Here is a 22,376-nt window from a genome sequence, read left to right as displayed (position 1 = left end):
TGAAGCTAAAAAAATCAATTTTACACTACGCAAATTTCTGCAAAATCTATGACTGCCAAAATCTGCAGTCTTTCAGTAATTTGTGTCATCCTCGTCCAGATGGTGAATCGGGGCAAAGATCTGAGAAAAAGTTGTGCAGTGTATTCTAGCCTTTAATTCCAGCCAGTTGGAAACTATGTGACTACATTATTTCTGTGCGGTACCAAATACATGAGGAGTCGTAGCTAATTTGCCATTAAGAGGTGGCTCTCCTGTAAATGGCTGATGGTTTCTATGGAAACTTCCACTTGGCTAATAGCAGCCCTTTTACACTGGATTCTCATCTACTGTCAACACTGTGAAAACACATGATGTTCACTTTAAGGACCACATGAAATGAGAAGTCCTTTTCTACTGATTAGTCATAATTAGCAATGAATATATATGTAGGTTTAGATGTGCTTTACGAATTAGCATTTTGCAGCTGGTTTTAGGTGTATATTACAAGAAGATCCAAAGCATGTTCAGACCCAACACAAAAGGAAAATCATACTCCATGCCACATAACAATTAGTCACAAAATCTAGTAAAACTGTTTTTTTTTAAGTAATTGTCTTTTTGAGTTATTTGAGTGACTTGACATACTTTAAAAGAAACACAGAAAAGTTTGTCTAAAAAAGGTTCGGCAAAAAATTAAAATTTTCATTATTTACTTGCCTTCAAGTTGTTCCAAACCTGTATGACATTTATTTTTCAATGATTTTCAGAGTGGTTTTTGTCCATACAATGAAAGTCAATATGTTGTTTTGGACTGCCGTAGTTAATCTGTCTTTATTTTTCTAATTAGAAAGTCATGGAGATGCTATCACAGATTTTTTTTCTTTTGATATTCACCAATATCCACCTTATTTTTCCCATAAGAACGAGCACGGCCATTTGTAAATTGAATGGGGTCCGGCTTCCGTTGTCATTTGCTTCCAGCAATTTTTTGCTGTACAATACAGCTCGTTTTGCTGCTTGATATTGCAAACTGGTGTGTCTTACCATGCTATTTGAATGTATTATCTTAATTATGAACACACTGATTTGTAGTGCAAACAGTTTTAGCATTTACTGTACTTTGTTATTCTCTGCGGCTAATGAACCGAAAGTCTCGCACATTCGCAGAAAACGGCTTACTTCCGCGTTGAAAAATAAGGTGGCTAGAAGTTTATTTAACAACTGTATGACGGCTTGCGTTTCTGTGAAACCCCAGAAATATGACTGAGGTCCATTGAAACACAAAGTATCTTCTTCTGTGTTCTGCAGGAGAAAGTAAGTCATATAGATATGGAACAACATGGAGATGAATAAATGTCAAAAAATCTTTTTGGGTAAACTGTCCCTTTAAAGCTTAGCACTATCACCAGTAGCTCAGAGGTCCATTAAAAAGGTGGCAGTGTGTTGCAAAGTATTAGTAATAAAGAAATGCTGACAGAAATATAGGACACCTTTAATCTCAGATCAGGTGGACTTTAGGGGGTGTTTTGAGTAGAAAGTAGCACCAAGGACCATTTATTTTGACTAGATTTAGTGTTTTGTCCTTTGTTTTGTCTGCAGTTAGTTTTGAAAAACAGTATGTTGCCTTTTCACTGAGGGTGTCTTTTGTGTGCGAAATGTTGAGATAATTGTGAGGGCTTCACAAAGGTGTTGCACTTTGCACAGCCCTATGGTCAACATAGTGAATCTAGGTGATAAACTTGAACCTGTTACGAAATCTGCTTGGGGAAATCTTTCACCCTTGCGTGAAATTCCTGATCGAGTGGATTCATATTGAAATTCACTGGACTTTGCATGCTAAAAACTTTGCAGAACAACTCCAGGACAGTGTGACCTCACCCTGAAGATCGCAAACTATCAAACTTTCAAGTCATTCCAAAAACAACAAAGTCATGCAGAAACATGCACCTCATTGATGGAGATGCATGACAAATAAAAACAACGTGTTTTAAAATTGCCTTAAAATATCAAACATGTTTGATATCCTCCAAACGGAATGGAATCATGCTCTGAAGCTAAAAAATCAGTCTGTATCCATTTTACACTACGCAAATTTCTGCAAAATCTATGACTGCCAAAATCTGCAGTCTTTCAGTAATTTGTGTCATCCTCGTCCAGATGGTGAATCGGGGCAAAGATCTGAGAAAAAGTTGTGCAGTGTATTCTAGCCTTTAATTCCAGCCAGTTGGAAACTATGTGACTACATTATTTCTGTGCGGTACCAAATACATGAGGAGTCGTAGCTAATTTGCCATTAAGAGGTGGCTCTCCTGTAAATGGCTGATGGTTTCTATGGAAACTTCCACTTGGCTAATAGCAGCCCTTTTACACTGGATTCTCATCTACTGTCAACACTGTGAAAACACATGATGTTCACTTTAAGGACCACATGAAATGAGAAGTCCTTTTCTACTGATTAGTCATAATTAGCAATGAATATATATGTAGGTTTAGATGTGCTTTACGAATTAGCATTTTGCAGCTGGTTTTAGGTGTATATTACAAGAAGATCCAAAGCATGTTCAGACCCAACACAAAAGGAAAATCATACTCCATGCCACATAACAATTAGTCACAAAATCTAGTAAAACTGTTTTTTTTTAAGTAATTGCCTTTTTGAGTTATTTGAGTGACTTGACATACTTTAAAAGAAACACAGAAAAGTTTGTCTAAAAAAGGTTCGGCAAAAAATTAAAATTTTCATTATTTACTTGCCTTCAAGTTGTTCCAAACCTGTATGACATTTATTTTTCAATGATTTTCAGAGTGGTTTTTGTCCATACAATGAAAGTCAATATGTTGTTTTGGACTGCCGTAGTTAATCTGTCTTTATTTTTCTAATTAGAAAGTCATGGAGATGCTATCACAGATTTTTTTTCTTTTGATATTCACCAATATCCACCTTATTTTTCCCATAAGAACGAGCACGGCCATTTGTAAATTGAATGGGGTCCGGCTTCCGTTGTCATTTGCTTCCAGCAATTTTTTGCTGTACAATACAGCTAGTTTTGCTGCTTGATATTGCAAACTGGTGTGTCTTACCATGCTATTTGAATGTATTATCTTAATTATGAACACACTGATTTGTAGTGCAAACAGTTTTAGCATTTACTGTACTTTGTTATTCTCTGCGGCTAATGAACCGAAAGTCTCGCACATTCGCAGAAAACGGCTTACTTCCGCGTTGAAAAATAAGGTGGCTAGAAGTTTATTTAACAACTGTATGACGGCTTGCGTTTCTGTGAAACCCCAGAAATATGACTGAGGTCCATTGAAACACAAAGTATCTTCTTCTGTGTTCTGCAGGAGAAAGTAAGTCATATAGATATGGAACAACATGGAGATGAATAAATGAATTTTTTTTTCTCTTTTTGGGTAAACTGTCCCTTTAAAGCTTAGCACTATCACCAGTAGCTCAGAGGTCCATTAAAAAGGTGGCAGTGTGTTGCAAAGTATTAGTAATAAAGAAATGCTGACAGAAATATAGGACACCTTTAATCTCAGATCAGGTGGACTTTAGGGGGTGTTTTGAGTAGAAAGTAGCACCAAGGACCATTTATTTTGACTAGATTTAGTGTTTTGTCCTTTGTTTTGTCTGCAGTTAGTTTTGAAAAACAGTATGTTGCCTTTTCACTGAGGGTGTCTTTTGTGTGCGAAATGTTGAGATAATTGTGAGGGCTTCACAAAGGTGTTGCACCGAATGCGTTAGAAGTAAATGAGGCATGTGACGGGGGGTGTAATTGGGATTGTATTGATTTACATGCCAATGCACTCCTCTAGGGAGCTGTCAAAAGACAACCATTTTTTGCTATGTATTTTTTAGTATCTTTCTCTCAAAAATAAATAAGTAAAAATAAGTGCATTTTATCTTTAGCTACCCTATGTGAACTGTGACTATGTAAATCACCTGCAGGCAAATTCTAAGTATTACAGCAAACACAAACACAACCACAAACCGCATAACACCTCAGTGTGGTAATATGATGCATGAGAAGTTTGATTTCGTGAGGTATTACTAATTATTCTCAAATATTTTATTACATATTGTAGTTATTAGGTAAATAATGTTTTTTATGTGACAATATTTATTTGTGTGTGCATTTATTAGTTATTTTAGTCAGGGACTGCTGAGAAAAGCCTTAGGCAAATTTACCCCTTGTCCAAATACCCACACTTGCGGTCTTGGCCACTTGAGAGCGCGTGCGTGCGACAGGAAGTGTGCAAGTCTGTCCCATGTCTTCAAAATGCCAAAGTGCAGTGACCTTAATGGATACTAAACCCACACTATCTCGAATACCAAAGATGAGTTGTGGTGATATTTATTTTGTACGACATTTGCAACTGCTTTTTATCATTTAATTAGAAACACCACAAATTAAAATTGTCATGTTATAGGGACTACTGAACAGACATTTAGAAGTTGATTTTAAAATGCAAAGTATTTAAAATTAAAATTAAAATAAAGCTGTGTAAACACTGTGTCCCATCAGGTAATGAAAAGTTCGACACACACTTGTGGTCTTCACACCCACTTGAAGACTTCGGCCAAATACAGGAAATACGTCATTTAAGTAATCAGGTGGTCAAGTGCAAAGATTGCAAGTGTGGGTATTTGGACAAAGCCTTAGAGACAGATGAGACTGAAGTGTATTAGCACAATCTTACATTTATTTTTGTCTTGTTTAACCATTTAAAAGTTTAATATTTTGACTGCCTTTTAAGGAGCTTACTCTTTTTTTTGTAGGACACTGGATAGAAGGGTAGAAATAGTTTTACTTTAGCCAGGAAAATGAGTGCTGTATTCTTGGATTAATATTCCTTTCAAACTGAACTAACCCTTATGATATGTAGCTGTAATATTTAATCTGTTTTATTGGTGTTTGTTTTATTATGATTTTTGTTGAGGTTATCACTGCCAATGTTCTGCATGTGTCTTGCTTTTTATGGAAGACTTTGCAGGGGTTCATTTCTAACCAGCCAGACAAGAGATGAACCATCATATAAAGTGAATTTTAACGTACCTGTACTACCTGTATTTATGTTAAAAGATGGACATTGCTGCGTAATAGCAAACCTTAAATAAATTGTTTTCGACTATAATCCTGATATGAAAGACTAAAATTCATTTCAGAAACACAGAATGATTTTTGAGCAGATGTTTTATTTGTCATAAACATACTGCACAGGGAACACTGTAACAATACTCACCTGCCCCCCCTAAACAAAATAGTGTCACAAGGTTAAGTTTGTCTGATAATGAAACACTCTCAGTGGTGTGCAGGTATAGAAAATTACAACCCAAGTTCTTAAACCATAAAACCAATACAATATATTCATAAAATCATCCGAAGAATTTATAAGACCACCCTTGATTGATCACTGCAGTCCAAGCGATTAATATCATCCTATTGTACTATAAATGCACTAGTGTTGTGCATCATTCACATTGCATCGCTGTATATTTGTTCTACATAACATACTTCAATGCATGTGCTGCACCTACTATACACTAGTTTGATGGTACTTTAGAAACAGTCAGTTGTGCAATGTCAGTTTGACCCTTCGCAAAGACCTGCCCCCCTTAGTTACTGTTGCTATGTCCGACATTGCATGCTGTTTTCACACAGTGAAAAATAGGCTACATCGCGGAAACTGACAACGCGCCGACAGACAAGACAGAGCAAGTCACACTTTATGCATGAAACAAAGTCTCAGCTTTCAAATGTTGTCTTTTTAAAATTTATTTAAACAATAAGTACTGTTTTGTGGCTCTTTAATGTGTCGTGACAGATCACTGTAGCGCTTCAGTTTAAGTGGCACATGAACCGATCATCTTGTCATATTTACTAGTTAAAGCATGAAATAAACATGAATGAACATCAGAAGGTTTTTGTTTCAACTGCGTAAAGACATCAATATACACTGTTTTTCAAGTTTTAGTCCACCGACATGAATACTTTCCTGTCTGGTGAAAATAGCGGATATGATTGGTCAGATCGCCTGTCAATAAAGCTCCCTGCGAAGGGTCAGTTGTTTGACTAGTGTTTGTTGGGCCCAGACATGGAACAATGTTACATACAACTAACCTTGATTCTGTGTTATATTAAGTGCGCAGAAATAAACAATTGATTTTGATAGATTCCAGCATGCAAACCCAGCCAAAGCTAGACTGATTTTGTTTCTCATCATCTTAAAAAGTTTGATTGAAAGGTCTATGCTCAAGTGCTTGAAATTCATTTTGTAGGCAAATACAAATTGTACCCTCATATGAATTTCTTTACCAACTAAATTTAGTTTTCAACCTTTTTTTGTTGGACTTCGGGGAACAGTAACTGTATAATGCATAATGACGACAAACAAATGATCATTTTTAAAACCATGATCATGGTGAAATGCTTTTACAGCTTAATACTGTAAAGTAATGGACTTTGTCACTGGTAGCCTCCCTATAATGCACTGCAGAAGGTTTATAAGTGTCTATCAGCATGCTGTTGCTGTTACTCAGGACAGTCAGAAGTTCGCAGTAAGAAGGTCACTCCCTGGCCAATGAGGAAAGAGTTTGTAGCAGGTTGTCCAGGCCCCATAAGTATCCGTCTTCTCGGTTGCCCTCCTCCCAGGGTCTGTAGTGATCCAGGTTCTGTCCGTCTAGGAGAGGTGTGGTCTTACCAAAATCAATGAGCCAGACTTCAGCTCTCTCTGTGTGATCGTGAATGAAGAGAAGCGAACTCCCAATTACCTTAAAGAAATGACACATTTTTGAGGTGAGCCATATCATACGTAAAAACAAAATAGCTTTTCTATTAAAAAGCACCATTCAAACATTTGGGGTCCGTAAGATGATTTTTTTTCTGAAAATCTTTTATGCTTAGCAAGGCATTTTTAAAAATAAAAAATACAGTAAAACAGTAATATTGTGAAATGTTATTACAATTTAAAATAACTTTTTTCTATTTGAATATATTTTAAAATGTAATTTATTTATTTGTTGGCAAAGCTGAATTATCAGCAAACATTCGGTCTTCAGAGTCACATGATTCTACATAAATTTTAACATGCTGATTTGCTGTTTAAGAAGCATTTCTTATTATTATCATTGCTAAAAACAGTCATGCTGCTCAATATTTTTTGTAGAAAACATGATGCATTTTTTTCAGGACTCAATTAATAGAAAGTTCAACACAACAGCATTTATTTGAAATATATATCTTTCATAATATGTGACCCTGGACCACAAAACCAGTCATAAGAGTCAATTTTTCTAAATTGAGATTTATACATAATCTGAAAGCTGAATAAATAAGCTTTCCATTGATGGAAATCGTTTGTTAGGATTGGACAATAATTGGCCGAGATACAACTATTTGAAATTCTGGAATCTGAGGCTGCAAAAAAATCCTTTAAAGTTGTCCAAATAAGTTCTTAGCTATGCATATTACTAAACAAAAATTAAGTTTTAATATATTTACAGTAGCAAATTTACAAAATATCTGGTTACACTTTACTTGAAGGGGTGTGCATAAGACTGACATGACACCTTCATAATCATGACATGACACCTACATAATCATGACATGACACATGCATGTTTTTTATGCATGTTTATGATAACTGTCATTAAGTGTCATTCACTCAGTTATGTCGTTTTTAATGCAAATATGACATTTGACCTAACCCTACCCCTACCCTAACAAAGACATCTCAATGTCATCTTTGCATTAAAAATGACATAACTGAGCGAATGACACAATGACAGTTGTCATAAACATGCATAAAACCTCCTTCATATTCATGACATGTGTCAGTCTTATGCACACCCCTTCAAGTAAAGTGTTACCAAATATCTTCATGGAACATGATGTTTACTTAATATCCTAATGATTTTTGGCATAAAAGAAAAATCTATAATTTTGACCCATACAATGTATTTTTGGCTATTGCTACAAATATACCCCAGTGACTTAAGACTGGTTTTGTGGTCCAGGGTCACATATTATAAATGTCTTTAAAGTGAAGTGAAGTGAAGTGTGGCCAAATATGGTGACCCATACCCGGAATTTGTGCTCTGCATTTTACCCAAGTGCACACATACAGTAGTGAACACACACACACACCCCGTGAACACACACCCGGAGCAGTGGGCAGCCATATTGCTGCGGCGCCCGGGGAACTGTTACACTGATCAATTTAACTGCAGTACAATTTAATTAGTGCATAATAAATAAAATAAATATATATTCTTAGACATTAATTAGCTAGATACCATTTTTGAAAATCATTAACAAGTCAATACTTTTTTCCCACTTTTTTTGCTAACTATTTTGCAGTACAGTACAGAATTAGTAAATAATATAGTAGAACATATAGTACATTTTCTTGTTAGACATTAATATTAATTGGAAAATTGCACAACTAAGGTAAGACTCTTTACAGAACAAAAGAACCCTTGTATTTTACCTCATGTTTGTTGAAGAACTCTGAGGCCTTAAGTGCCTGTTTAATATCTTCAAGCCTTGTAACATAGGAGTTCTGTTAGGTGGGTGAAGGAGAGGAACACAACATTGATATTAATTCAACTAGAATTATACTAGAAGTTATTTTTTCAGTATTTTTCACTGGAGTGAGGCTCCAATCACACAATATCACCTTGTAGGTGCAGTTAATTTCAGGGTTTTTTCTGTTGAGGTTTTATATCTTCCTTCGCTTGCTTGTTTTAAAAATAAATATATTTAAACCATATAGACCCTATACTGAACAGATGAGCATTTATCAGACATATATATCCTGGAAACAAAGTACTTAAGGTGTTCATTAAGCCCCAAAGAGAATATTGTTCCATTGAAATGTAGGTGTGCATGCATTGTATCACAGAACAGGTTGGTCAAGTTCTCAGTAACTCACGCACAATTATGCTCTTATTGCCTTCGACGAAATCCTTAAAGACCTGAATGACGTCTTCCTTTGACCGGGTCTTTTTGAAGTCTGTATTGCAGGTTTCCCCTCTCTGAAATAAGAAAACAATGTATTGTATTGAATGTAAAAGGAAAAAAAAGTCAGATGAAGAACTTTTACTGAAAAAAAAAACAGGAGGCTGAGGATAATACAGTGTTCCCATAGTCAAAGAAAAACATGGACATAACTGGAAATTTTAAAGTGAGTGGGAACCTTGTTAATGTCCGTATGCTCTCAGAAAAGGTACAAAAGCAGTCACTGGGTTCCGCCCCATTGACTGCTTTTGTACCTTTTTTTGAGAGTGTACAAAACATATCAGTACTTTAATTAAACTTAATAGAGTTTTAAAATTATTTCTAAATGATCTTAAATTGATTTGTGTTTGTACACAAAATAAAAAGAATAAAAATTATAATTATTATTTCATTATTTTCTATATGAATAGTTTAGTTGTTATATATTTATTTATTTTGTATTTGTCATCACCATGACACACCATGTCTTTGTTTGGACTTTGTTTTCAGTTTGCTCTGTTTTGCCCCGTCTCGTTAGTTGTCATGATTATTGATTTGAATTCATTTAGTTCAGGTTTGTCTAGGTAATTATCCTCGTTTGGTCTGTGTACTTAAGTTCCTGTCGTTTCAGTTAGATTTTTGTCCGTTATTGTTAACGTCAACATTCATGTGTGTCACCAACGTTCCTCTATGTGGATTTACCTTTATTGTGTGGATTTATTAAATACTGTTTTTCATAATTTTCATCTTCTTGCGTGTTCATCAACACCTAAACTGTGACAAAATACCTGACAACGCAAAGAACTATGGATATTGCATCCATTAACGTTGCACCAAGGAGGGGCAACACGCTGCTGAGAGGAGCAACCGTTTTTATTTTTCAAGACTGCCGTAACTTGGAGGATTACGTGGAGGAATTCCTCGACACTTGCCACCATGCGAGCTGCGATGACGTCTGCTTGATGGAGGGATTTTGGTGTGGTCTGGATGACGACATTCGCTTCGTCATGGCCAGAGGAGATCCGTACTGGACCCTGAAAAATTACAATAGTTTTACGCTGTGGGTGAATGTATTCACACTCACAGCGGATGAAGCGGATGTCAACTGCAACATCAGTGTCCAGCCACACCTCGCAGACATCTCGCAGCCAGACCCAGAGCCCAGCCAATCATCACCCTGCTGCGTGGAGCTTCAGCCAGAGCCCGCCATGACCGATGAGCCATCACTAAGAGGCGTGACAGAGCTGAGGATCACCCCGGAGCCAGAGCCTCTTTCAAAGTCTGACCAGGTGCGAGAGCCGGCAACAAAACCGACCATGGAGGATTACACAGTGGAGTGTGAGGGCACGGAGGAAAGCCCCGCCCATTGTTCCACCGCTGAGGGTGAGCTGAGGCAGGACTCTGAGGACTTTTCTTCTGAGATACCCAGTCTTCTGTCAGCGTTTGAACTATTTGCCTGTCGTGTTATAGCCAAGGAGGACATTTATGAACTGTCTGTCTGCCCTGAACTCCCTGTCTGTCCTGTCATGACCACGGAGGTCGTTCCCCTATCCGCTGCGCTCCCAGTAATGGGAGTCGCTATTTGGTGTGTATGGGCAGCATACACCATCCATGAAACCCTCGACTGTCATGAACTCCCACCCAGCCTCCCTCTCCCGAGCATTCTGCAATCCTCTACCTCGCTGCCACTGCACCTCGTCGACCATCCGCTGCCTCAGGACTCCACTCCTTAGCCCCGGCACCTCGTCCCTCTGGCTCTGTCAGGCTCCTCCTTGCCTCCGGCTCCACCTTGGACCTCTGTCGTTCCGGCTCCACCGCGGTCTTCCGGATCCCCGCCTCGGTCGCTTTAGCCGTCTGCTCCGCCTTGTCCCTCTGGATCCTCCCAGTCGTCCTGGCTCATCGGCTCTCCGTCTCAGCCCTGGGCTCCTCTCCCACCTGCTCCGCCGTCGTCGGTTGGCCCCCTGGAGTCGTCAGCCCTTCCTCCACAATGGCTCCTTCCTTCATCAGCTCCAAGTCAAGTCAAGTCAAATTTCCCTGGCTGGGCTCTGGAGCGTCTCACGCTTCCTCCTGCTCCTCCCTGGATCCTCTCTCTATCTGCTCCTCCCTCCGTCTGCACCTCCCTGGACTCTGTTAGTTGTCGTCCTCCTCCCAGTCATCCAGCCACCTCCAGAACTTCCTCCGGCCTGTCTGTGCCAGCCCATCGCCATCCCTTTTTCGCCATCCCTCCTGTCCCTTCCTTCTCTGCGGCGTGAGGTCACGCCTTCCAGGAGGGGGGCAATCTGTCACACCATGTCTCTGTTTGGACTTTGTTTTCAGTTTGCTCTGTTTTCCCCCGTCTAGTTAGTTGTCATGATTATTGATTTGAGTTCATTTAGTTCAGGTGTGTCTAGTAAATTATCCTCGTTTGGTCTGTGTACTTAAGTTCCTGTCATTTCAGTTTCATTTTGTCAGGTATTAATGTCAACGTTCATGCGTGTCACCAACCTTCCTCTATGTGGATTTACTTTTTATTGTGTGGATTTATTAAATGCTGTTTTTCATCATTTTCATCGTGTTCATTGACACCTAAACTGTGACAGTATTATTTATTTTATCTATTTACTAACATTTATATAATAATTCATATTAATTGTATTTAATATTAAGTTGTATTATTATTTGTTATTAATAATATTAATATTAATGACTATATATACACATACATATTTAATAGTTTAGGAATATTTTTATTATAATTTATTTATATGTAATAGTTTTGTTAAAAGCAGAGGTATTTATTTATATTAATAATTTCTTACTAATAGCTTTAATGTTATTTATTATTATTAGGTATTATTAATAACATTATATAATATTTATAACTAATATCAATAGTTTTGTTAAACTGATCGATTCATTGATTTATTCATTCATTTTATTATTATAATTTATTTATATGTAATAGTTTTGTTAAAAGCAGAGGTATTTATTTATATTAATAATTTCTTACTAATAGCTTTAATGTTATTTATTATTAGTATAATTTATTATTATTATTTATTGTTATTTAGGTATTATTAATAACATTATATAATATTTATAACTAATATCAATAGTTTTGTTAAACTGATCGATTCATTGATTTATTCATTCATTTTACAATGTAACCTTAGCACAAGTTTCAGTGTCTGGTTTTCAGCTGAATGCAAATTCTGCTTGCTGTGATCAAGCAGGTTGTGATTTTTAGGCATTGTGGCTACCTTAATACCCTCAATGCGGAAGCCCAGAGTGTTAGTAGAGCTGAGACTTTCTCTCCACTGCATATAGCGTGGTTTGGTAACAGCCCTCTGTTTCTTCTCCTCCGCTGTAGGAGCTTCACTGTCCACCTCCAGCATCTTATTATACAAGTCTTCACGCAGCTTTGGCTTCACCCTTGCCCGCACTAAATCCTCCTCCAGATATGATCTGAAAATACGAAAGACAGAAAGTAAGTAAGTAAGAAAGAGAAAAACGAAGTAGATTTTTAAATAATCTATTGGAAAGATCAATTAATCATGCCTGAATTGTTAATTCAGTCATCAGCAGTTTTTATTTTGTTTTGCAAGCTTGAACTTTACTTGACTTCCTGTGTGAGAAGAGGAAGTCACCAAGGGACTCCTTGCACAAAATGTCTCTCAGCATGTAAAAGAATGCGTGAAATGCATGTGAGAAGGAAGCCCTCAGGGACGCCCTGTGTCTGCCTCGCTAAGTGTGCATCTAAGTTTTGACTGCATGTGCACAGGAAGTGGTTATTATTGTTGTGCGAGGGCCTCTCTCTCTCCTTATGAGCTCCACCCATCACCCTGACAGGATGCAGGCCAACAACCAGAACAGGTGTTTCAGCAGGCAGAGTGAACCTGCCATGCACAATATATTAGCATGACTATAAAAAGGAAAGAATTACACATTAGCAAAACAAGTAATACTTTCTATATTTAATAACAATAATTTTTATATATTATTACTATATTAAAAAATAACATTATATTAATACAATTAATAGTATATATTTAAATATTTGCACTGCTCTTTCTATTTAAAATAAATGCTGTGACCTTTCTATTATTTAAAGAATCCTGACTAAATGTATCATGGTTTGTACAAAAATATTAAGCAGCACAATTGCTGTTAAGCATTAATAATAATAAAAAGAAAAGATCAGCATATTAGAATGATTTCTGAAGGATCATGTGACAGTGGAGACTGGAGTAATGGCTGCTGAAAATTTAGCATTGCATCACAGGGATAAATTACATTTTAAAATATATTAAGATGTAAGCTGGATATATAAACTGCAATAATATATATTCATATTTCAAAAATTTTATAAAACAAAAAAACAGCCTTGGTGACCATAAGAGACTTTAAAACACTTAAAAATCCTTTAAAAAGTATTGTATATCATTAATTTTTATAAATGAACATGAATATAATTTTTTTAAGTAGTTATGTTTAAAGTGATTTGCATAATTAATTTGGTTTGCATTTTATTTGATTGTGTGGTTCTGTGACTATTCTTTTAAAATTTAATCAATGGTTAAATCTGTTTCGATTTATCATAAAGAAAAGGTCAAACTTATGAAGCACATGCATTCCCTGTATCACTTGTAAACATTAAAATATACAAATACATCATAAATAAATAAAATAATCTGAGCAACGTGTCCATGAAAAGTAGCACCCATTACTCTACCTCACTCCTATCTTGCAGTCCATGACGTTGGGCAAATCAAACTTGGCCAAAAGGTCTTTCATTTTGAGAAAAAGCTCTCCGTCTCTCTTGACCACACCATAGTAGCTGGGCACGAAGGAATGTAAAGCATCCTCTTTCAGCCTCTCGAAACACAGCTTCTCATTCTCTGAGTATTTCTTCAGTATGGAGCCCTCATCCCCTGCTTTAAAGCTGCCTGGGCAGAAACACAAACACAGACAAAGGATGACTGGAGTCACTGGAGCACATATAATCAACACAGCCAGTCAGCCAGATCTTAGTCAGGATGTGTGCCTTAATCATCTGTTCCTGAATATGAATATTGCATGATGACTGTGCACACATGCATAGTGTTGAAAAGGGTAAATAATTTATGTTTGATATCTGAAAAATAAGTTTATACGTACACTGTTTTGGCTTTTGGCATGTGAATATGCATGAGTCAAGTGTCATCACATAACACTACACATAACCACTTCCCTAAAACGGTATCAAATGATTGTACTTCCTCATGTATTGAAAAAAAACAAAAACCCAGTGCTGTTTACAATAAAACAGCCAGAAGACATGAGCTAAAATCAGTGGTGTTATTGCCAAGGAAGCAATCTGATGGAGACGATTACTGACAGTACAGAAATAAATAATGTCCAAAAAGAGGTTAAAAGCTATAAATAAAAGCAAAGCTACATAAACTAAGCATTTTACCCTATTTTTGATTTTTAATTTGCATACAAAATAACTGCTTTCTAAAATAATAACTAAAGAGCAAAAAGCATATTCAAGTCTGATTTGGTTAATTGCTTTCTAAAATAATAGCGTAAAACATATACTGTACATGTCTGACTTGAGGTTAATTATTAAATAATGAAATAATATTGAATTAATGGTTGCTTTTTGATAGTCACAAACATTGTAAATTGCTGTCCCATATGCATTTACCCTGGAAACTGTGCAAACTGTGTAAATATGGAACTGAAACATACATTTACATTGGACTAAAATTTGCAGTTTTTTGGGGCGAGGGTTTACCTTTATGGCCTGCTAACTGAACCCAGGACAGCCGTCTTCGCTGTGAGGTCAGTAAAGGGCAATTGACAATAGTCTTCAGCTTCCACCAGGCATTGCTTTGCTGGAACACATTAAAACATAATCAGCCTGCCATGACTATGAAATAAGTGCATTCAATATTTCAAATACTCTGCTGTAAAAACAACTCGACCCTTGATCACCTGACAATAAGTCTGAGATAAAAGAAGTGTGACCAGTCACTGAAACCAACCGACAGTGTTTTTTCAACACTGCACAATGTTCCTTAAGTGTGTGAGACTGAGTCATACACACATGGTCTCAGTTGGAGCTGTGAAGCTCTGTAATCTAGCACTTCAGCCCATAACATAGGCGTCTGGTTTGCTGCCCATTTCAAACAAGCATTCTGAAAAACATTTCTGTTCATTTGAGGAGGAAGGTTTGCATAGCATGCTGTGAATTTCTGTTCACAGCACCTTTTACTTTGATAATGTAACATAATTGTGATTGAACCAGGAGATCCAATTGTATCCACTTTCAAATAGAGTCAATTCTGATTTAATTTTGATTTTATAGTCATGATGTAACAGAATAGCGACAGATGTTATCTTCTATATTGTGACGTAAATCGGATTAAAACAGATTAGTGCAAGAAAAAATGCAGGGCAGGACTTGGCTCTATCTATCACTTGTTGACTGGATGGAGGCAGATCTAACTATAACCTTGTAGTCGTGATTGTAAAAATTGTTTTACCAGAAGACTGAGTTATGACATTTTGACAAAAAATTATGGAGGTCAAAAAAATGCATGGATGATTTGTTCACCATAATATCAATAACAAAGAGCTGCTCGATTATGGCAAAAAAGTATATATAGAAGTTTGTTATGCTCATCCAGAATGCATTTATTTGATCAAAAATGCAGAAAAAACTGTAATATTGTGAAATATTTTTGCAATTAGGGCTGCATGATTATGACAAAAATCATAATTGTCGATTATTCCCTTGAAATTGTAATTGCGATTATTAATTATGATGATCACAATTTACATTAAATTATGTTTATACCATTGTTTGATGCAACTGCATGCCGTATGTTTTATATGAAAATAAACAAGCTGAAAACACTCTAACTGAAAACACTTTAGTGCTTTTCTATAGTATTAAGCCTCAAATGTCAACTAAACATCGGATTGGTTTCTTCTTTAAATTATAAAAAAAGTAAAAATATGAATGGTATTATAATGTTATACTAAAACTAAAACAATGGAAAAACCCTTAAGATAACATGTAGAAAGAAAAAAACATATCTTAAGCATGCAGAATAACATAAGTGGACTTTGAACGATTAATTGCCGTTTTGAACGATTACGTAATTGTGGCATCCATAATTGTAATCGCGATTAGAAATTCGATTAATTGTGCAGCCCTACTTGCAACTTTCTTAATTTTTATTTTAATATACTTTAAAATACAATTTATTCCTGTGATGTAAAGCTGAAACAGTTGTGCTGCTTAATATATTTTTTAGATTCTTTGATGAATAAAAAGTTAAAATGAAGAAGTAAAGTGATGCTATTCTGATGCTTTTGATTGGTTTTCTTCGTTGAATTTGCAGCGCACCACATCTGCCAATTACATCAATTATCGCTGAAAGCTTTAGGCTACAACCTGTCTGAGAGTTGTAAAGTTGGATTCACTTCCATGGTGTGAATCCACCATGGCGAGTGATAAAAATGTGTTCCAGTGCTGTGCTTTAAAATTAAATTAAATTGAATCTAAATTCAAGTTATGAAGGATTTTGAAAGTCTGACAGTAGTCAGTGTTGAGTACTTCTGTAAGGTTAACCCTGCCTGCTTTAAATGTTTGAAAATGTTTAACAGTTAAAAACATTCATTAGAAATGTAGAAAAGTAATCAAAAAGTAATCAGTTACATTAATAACACAATTGAAATACTTGTTACATTTTAAATAGGGTAACTTGTAATCTGTAACCTATTACATTTCCATAGTAACCTTCACCTTACTGAGATAATCACCTATCACTGGAATTTTATCAGTATTTTTTGTTACTTAATAAATATATGTTTTTAACAGCACTAAAAAATCTATAAATATCTCTTTTTCTTATGTGCACTTTCTGTGTTACTCTAGTTACTGCGTTTAGCATTCGTATGGCAGAAAAGCCCTTAAATTCTTCTAACAAAGAAAATTTAATTAATTAAAACAATTATTTTTCTTAAAATTGTAAAAACTAAATGTAAGAAAAAAAACCTTTAGGAAAATGAATACTGCAGGTGTTGAAATGCTTTGGGTGTAGCTGAAGTGCAGTGTTTGTTCTTCCACTTGATATGGAAAGAAACATGTTTGTTACTTTCTACCTCTGCTGATGTGCTGATGAAGCAGATGAGTGAAGTTTGCCTACATATGTTGAATTCACCCTCAGGTACAAAAGCTGAATGGAAAACTTTTACAATACAGCGTGCAGCAATTATTATTAAGCCTTTAAAATGTATGTAGTACATACAACTTTGCTTTGGGGGGTTGGACAAGATCCAAAGAGTACATCATATATAAAGTCAAGCAGACTGCGCACGGCCCTGTATAAATACAGAGAAAAGCCATAAACTGAAGGCTATGCCCTGCACCTTGTGAAGCTGTGCATACACACACATTTTTAACACACCCATAACTAAATATTGAACTGGACAGTCATGCAGACAATTCAAACATCATGGTGCCAGCTCTCAAACAACTACCAATCACAGAGACACGTTTCTACGAAAACATAAATATCATTACCTTCAATAAGCATATACTGAACCACAAAGAGTCAACACTTATCTATGTTGTCTCTTTGCTACTAAAAATTACATTTCAGTAGTAAAAAAGTCAAAATATAAAAGCTGAACATGACTTCTTTGGTATCTTGTATTTACTAGTTAGACAAAAAGACACAACTCAGTTTTACCATGATTACATGCTGAAGCACATTTTTACTACAACAGAGGATTGTCAGTTTTTACACTGCCAATCTTCTTTTGTAGTAAAAATGTGCTTCAGAAGAAAAAAATAGAATAATTTCAAACATGAGTAATAAAAATCCGTATTGCAATCACAAGAGTTTATAAAACTGACCTGAGCTGCTCTACCATCGAACTGCGGGTGGAAACTTGTTTGTGACACTGTGGCTTCTGCTTAAATGTCAAGCGGCAATGAGTTTATGTTTTGATACAGGCTGATAAAATCAAGTGTTTGTCACAGTATGTGTTTTTCCTACGCAGAATAGGTGTTCCTACGCAACATTCAATTTATAAGCTCTCAATGGTTTTTTACAGTGTCATTGAGCTTGACTTTTATTGGGCCAAAGAAGATGAACATTGATCAGTTCATTCAGTGCAAGATGTGTAACTTTCTGAAAAAGAAAGAGTAGATGCTATGCAGACACGGCATCCAGATATACAGAGGCAAAATGTTTAAAGTACAATGACAGCGAAGGCCTTCTATGGCTGCGAATGAGCTTGAGGACCACAAAACATGAGACATCCATTCAGAATAATCACATGGCAGAAGTGAGAAACAAAACAGAGATGATTGGTTAGAATTATCTATTAAGCACTTTGTTAAATATATTACTTCTACTTTTTTATTTAGTCCTTAGTCCTTTGATTTACATTCACCCTTATTTGGCAAATGCTTCTAGCCGAAGTTAGTTTTAATGTATTCAAAGTAACTTTCCCACCCACTAACTGCAATATTTTTGACAATTTTTTGCAAAGGTCATCACTTTGGATTCACTTCTGTTACAGAAATTACAAGCATATAAGTATGTATATGAAAAAAAAGGCTTTGGCACATAGCGGTTAAGCCTGTTGAGCTTGTTATTTTAACACTCAAAGTGCTGCCAGGTTATTAAATCTGCACACCTGTGATATTTGCTCAAACTACATCAATGCAAACAAAAAATAAACAATTCCGATAAAAACTCCGAACAGCCTACTTTGTAAACAGTGAAGGAGAAACATATCGATCTGCTATGGATGGATGGATATTTCGGTTATATTTTTTAGCTACTTACTACTGTAAATATTTCATCAGAAAAAGCATACTAGAGCCACCTGATACAAATCTAGCCTCAAATGCCATGTCGTGTCACAGTAGTTTTGAAATGGCAACCCAGTGAACAGACATGCTTTCACAATTAGGAGCAAGTACAGACAAACAGACACCCACACAAACATACCATAATCATGACCTTGCATGAGCTCTTTACAAATATGGACTGAACACAAAGCTGTCATTGGATATGCAGATTTCAATCAAACATTTTCTAATGCCTCAGTCATGCGTACAAATGAGATTCCTCAAGATACAGCGACAGGTATCAAAATCCTCATTGGCAACTCAAGAACAGATAAAAAGGTTTCATAACTTTCAACAAGACAGTTCCTCATTACTAATCTCATGTTCTCATGACGGGTTTCGAATTGTCGCTTTTATTTTAAAAAGAGATCTGTAGGAATAAAGAGCCTGTAATTCAATTCACCCAGGTCTCTCCAAAAGTCTATATTTACCATATAATAAATGAACCACAATAAAGAAAAAGTATTATTATTTCTTATATATCTTATAATTAACAGATATGTAAGCCACAAAAACTGTATCTCAGTAAGCCATAATAAGTCCACTTACTCAAATATGTGACCCTGGAGCACAAAACCAGTCTTGAGTCGCTGGGGTATATTTGTAGCAATAGCCAAAAGTACATTGTATGGGTCAAAATTATAGATTTTTCTATTATGCCAAAAATCATTAGGATATTAAGTAAAGATCATGTTCCATGAAGATATTTTGTAAATTTCCTACTGTAAATATATTAAAGCTTAATTTGTGATTAGTCATATGCATTGCTAAGAACTTCATTTGGACAACTGTAAAGGTGATTTTCTCAATATTTTGATGTTTTTGCACCCTCAGATTCCAGATTTTCAAATAGTTGTATCTCCGCCAAATATTGTTGTATAAATGAAATCATATTTTTGTATGATGTATAAATCTCAATTTGGAAAAAAATTACCTTTATGACTGGTTTTGTGGTCCAGGGTCACATATGTGTTGCTCTATAAGTGGTTTTGTATGTGGGTTTTAAACACCTATTTTAATTAGGTCAAAGCCCTAGTTTTGGTAGGAAAAATAAATATATTTTTCCAAACTAAGCTGACATAATTACCACACACATATATATATATATATATATATATAGATATATATACAGTGGTGTGAAAAAGTGTTTAATCAGGCCTGGGTGTGGCTAGTGAAATTTAACTCAGCTTTCTAAAATAATGTGGTTAATCACAGTTCTTTCATGATTTAACAGGAGGGGGCAATTAATTTTTCACGTAGGGCCACGTAGGTTTGGACAGCTTTTATCCCTTAATAAATGAAATCATCATTTAAAAACTGCATTTTGTATTTACTTGCATTATCTTTGTGTAATATTTAAATTTGTTTGATGATCTGAAACATTAAAGTGTGACAAACATGCAAAAAATAAGAAATCAGGAAGGGGGCCAACACTTTTTCACACCACTGTATATATATATATATATATATATATATATATATTGTGTGTATATATATATATATAGTGCTTCATTAAATCAGTTTTTTAATTTGCTGAAAGTCTCATTACAGGATGTTAAATGCCAGTTTCAAATGTGACAACTTGCCCCAGCCTAATAACATGACCCACTATTGCACCAGGTTATCACAAAATATCAACATGTTTAATGAACTCGATTCTTTTTTTTCCTTTTGCAATAATGGTGGAAATGTACAGTAGCTTTTTGCAGCCAGAAATGTAATGTTGAAACATAGCCTACTGAAAAATATTCACAGGAGTAAAAAGTGCGACAATTACCTGTCTCTGTCCACCCAGTAGTCCATGCCTTCTTTATTGATTACATTATAGCACGCGCGAATGACTACATACATAACCTACCTCTCCTGAGTCCACCGAGTCGCCCAAATGCTCGAGAGTCACGATGCCTTTGCTTTTGGTCTCGTTGTCGCTGAGGATGTCATCCTCCGACTCGTCAAACGCCGTGGAGGAGCCGTTGGAGGAGATGGAGGAGTTGGAGAGTTTGCGGCGCAGCTGTCCGTTGACCTCCTCCAGATCCTCCTCAGTGATCTCCCGTGAATCCCCATCAGACGTGATGGTCACCTGCGGCACTAGGCACCCTCTCCCCGGGTTACCGTCGGAGAGACAGCCTGCTTGCCCACTGAACTGTTCCGCCATCTGTGCTTGATCATCACAAATCTCTGTGGATGAAAAGTTTCCTGCGCGTCCTCCTCCTCCTCCTCCTCCTCCTCTTCTCCCTGAACCGTCGCAAACCGGAGACGAACGGGAGAACACCGCCTCCCTCAGCGACCTCCGCCTCTGTTTGGGCATCGAGGGGACAGGAGGGCTCAGGTTATGCCACCTCTGTCCAAGGGGCCACACGAACGCTGCGATAGTGAGTGGGGGGCCCCTGAAATTAATCCAGCGTGTCAGCTACTTTATTTCCAGTAAGTTTCGTAACAAACGATCTCCTTCCAGATCACTTTGTTTGGCTTAGCGTGAGTCGGTGGACGTACATTCACAGCCAGGGAGCCCCTGTAAACAGCGCTCGAGCTGAGTGAACACACATCTTCCGCATTTGAGACGTTTCCCCGCTCTTCCTGACTTTTAATTTGTTTGACTTTTACTTGATAGCGCATTTCCTTATTCGACCATACTGCTGTTTATTGTGTATCGGGTAAACCTTTTCTTTGTCCATCTGAAAAATATCAAATCATTATCAAATATCAAAATAACAAAGAATGTAGACTGTTACAAATATAGTAAAAGTAAAGGTACATTTATTCAAAGTCACATTAATTACTAGATTTCATTCAATATATGTTGCGATATCTGTACTACAATGTTATAAAGCATAATTTAGTTTCTTACAAAAGATTATATTGTTCATCAGATTTATGTTAATAAGGGTATGCAAATAATAAATGTCAAAAACAGACTTTACTTGAATGATCTGATTCTCATTATAGTTTACTATATTTTTAATGATGTAATTAATTCATACATGTTGTGGTTGTCAGAATTTGACAGGAAACACAGTGAAACAAGCATTTTGGTGACTGTATAGAAACTCTATGCCATTAAATGATATAATACTGCCAAACTATTGGAGCTATATAAAATCTGGTTGTTATTATAAAATGTAGCCTACTGATAATAAAACTGATGTATAGGTCACATGATGACTTCAAATTCATCAGAATTGCCCTTTCCAGCAACTGTGGTCATACAAAAGCAAAACACATAACACACGGCACAAAAGTGATGAAATAAACATCAACTAAATAACACAAAACATTCCATTGTACATAAACAATAACAAAAAAAATCTTGGGATGGCCATTTCAATTCACGCATACGTTTTTTTTTTCCTTCTAAAAACATTATAGTCAACACTATTTTGCCCTTAAACACGTTGATTTATTAAATACAATTTTCTCTGTAAATGAGCAAAGAATTCTTACTTTTTAAACAATTTACATGAACTAGAAAACATTTTAAAGTAAAATCATATGTAAGC

At 36.0% G+C, this 22,376-nt stretch overlaps 1 protein-coding gene across 1 annotated transcript; it reads right to left on the bottom strand.

The window, feature by feature from the left end:
• Positions 1 to 5,749: 5,749 nt before the first annotated feature.
• Positions 5,750 to 21,468, bottom strand: LOC107563383 (inositol-trisphosphate 3-kinase A-like). Its single transcript, XM_016248243.1, has 7 exons — positions 20,738 to 21,468; positions 14,740 to 14,839; positions 13,693 to 13,906; positions 12,221 to 12,425; positions 8,921 to 9,019; positions 8,473 to 8,544; positions 5,750 to 6,754 (listed from the first exon to the last, which is right to left on the bottom strand). The coding sequence occupies exons 1-7, from the start codon at positions 21,185 to 21,187 to the stop codon at positions 6,551 to 6,553; spliced, it is 1,344 nt and encodes a 447-aa protein (XP_016103729.1). The 5' UTR covers positions 21,188 to 21,468; the 3' UTR covers positions 5,750 to 6,550.
• Positions 21,469 to 22,376: the final 908 nt, after the last annotated feature.

This window comes from Sinocyclocheilus grahami, unplaced genomic scaffold (assembly GCF_001515645.1).
Source record: "Sinocyclocheilus grahami isolate Dianchi unplaced genomic scaffold, SAMN03320097.WGS_v1.1 scaffold871.1, whole genome shotgun sequence".
NCBI lineage: Eukaryota > Metazoa > Chordata > Actinopteri > Cypriniformes > Cyprinidae > Sinocyclocheilus > Sinocyclocheilus grahami.
The sequence above is the reverse complement of the archived record's forward strand: the minus strand, read 5'-3'. Positions and strand labels throughout refer to the sequence as shown.

What these genes read in the sequence shown, in the direction of transcription:
- LOC107563383 (XM_016248243.1), bottom strand. Translation starts at nt 21,187, where the DNA reads ATGCCCAAACAGAGGCGGAGGTCGCTGAGGGAGGCGGTGTTCTCCCGT. An exon ending in ACTCGGTGGACTCAGGAGAG is followed by an intron (nt 14,840 to 20,737) that starts GTAGGTTATGTA and finishes AATGTGTTCCAG; the next exon opens with CAAAGCAATGCCTGGTGGAA. An exon ending in TCAGTTAGCAGGCCATAAAG is followed by an intron (nt 13,907 to 14,739) that starts GTAAACCCTCGC and finishes GTTTCTGCCCAG; the next exon opens with GCAGCTTTAAAGCAGGGGAT.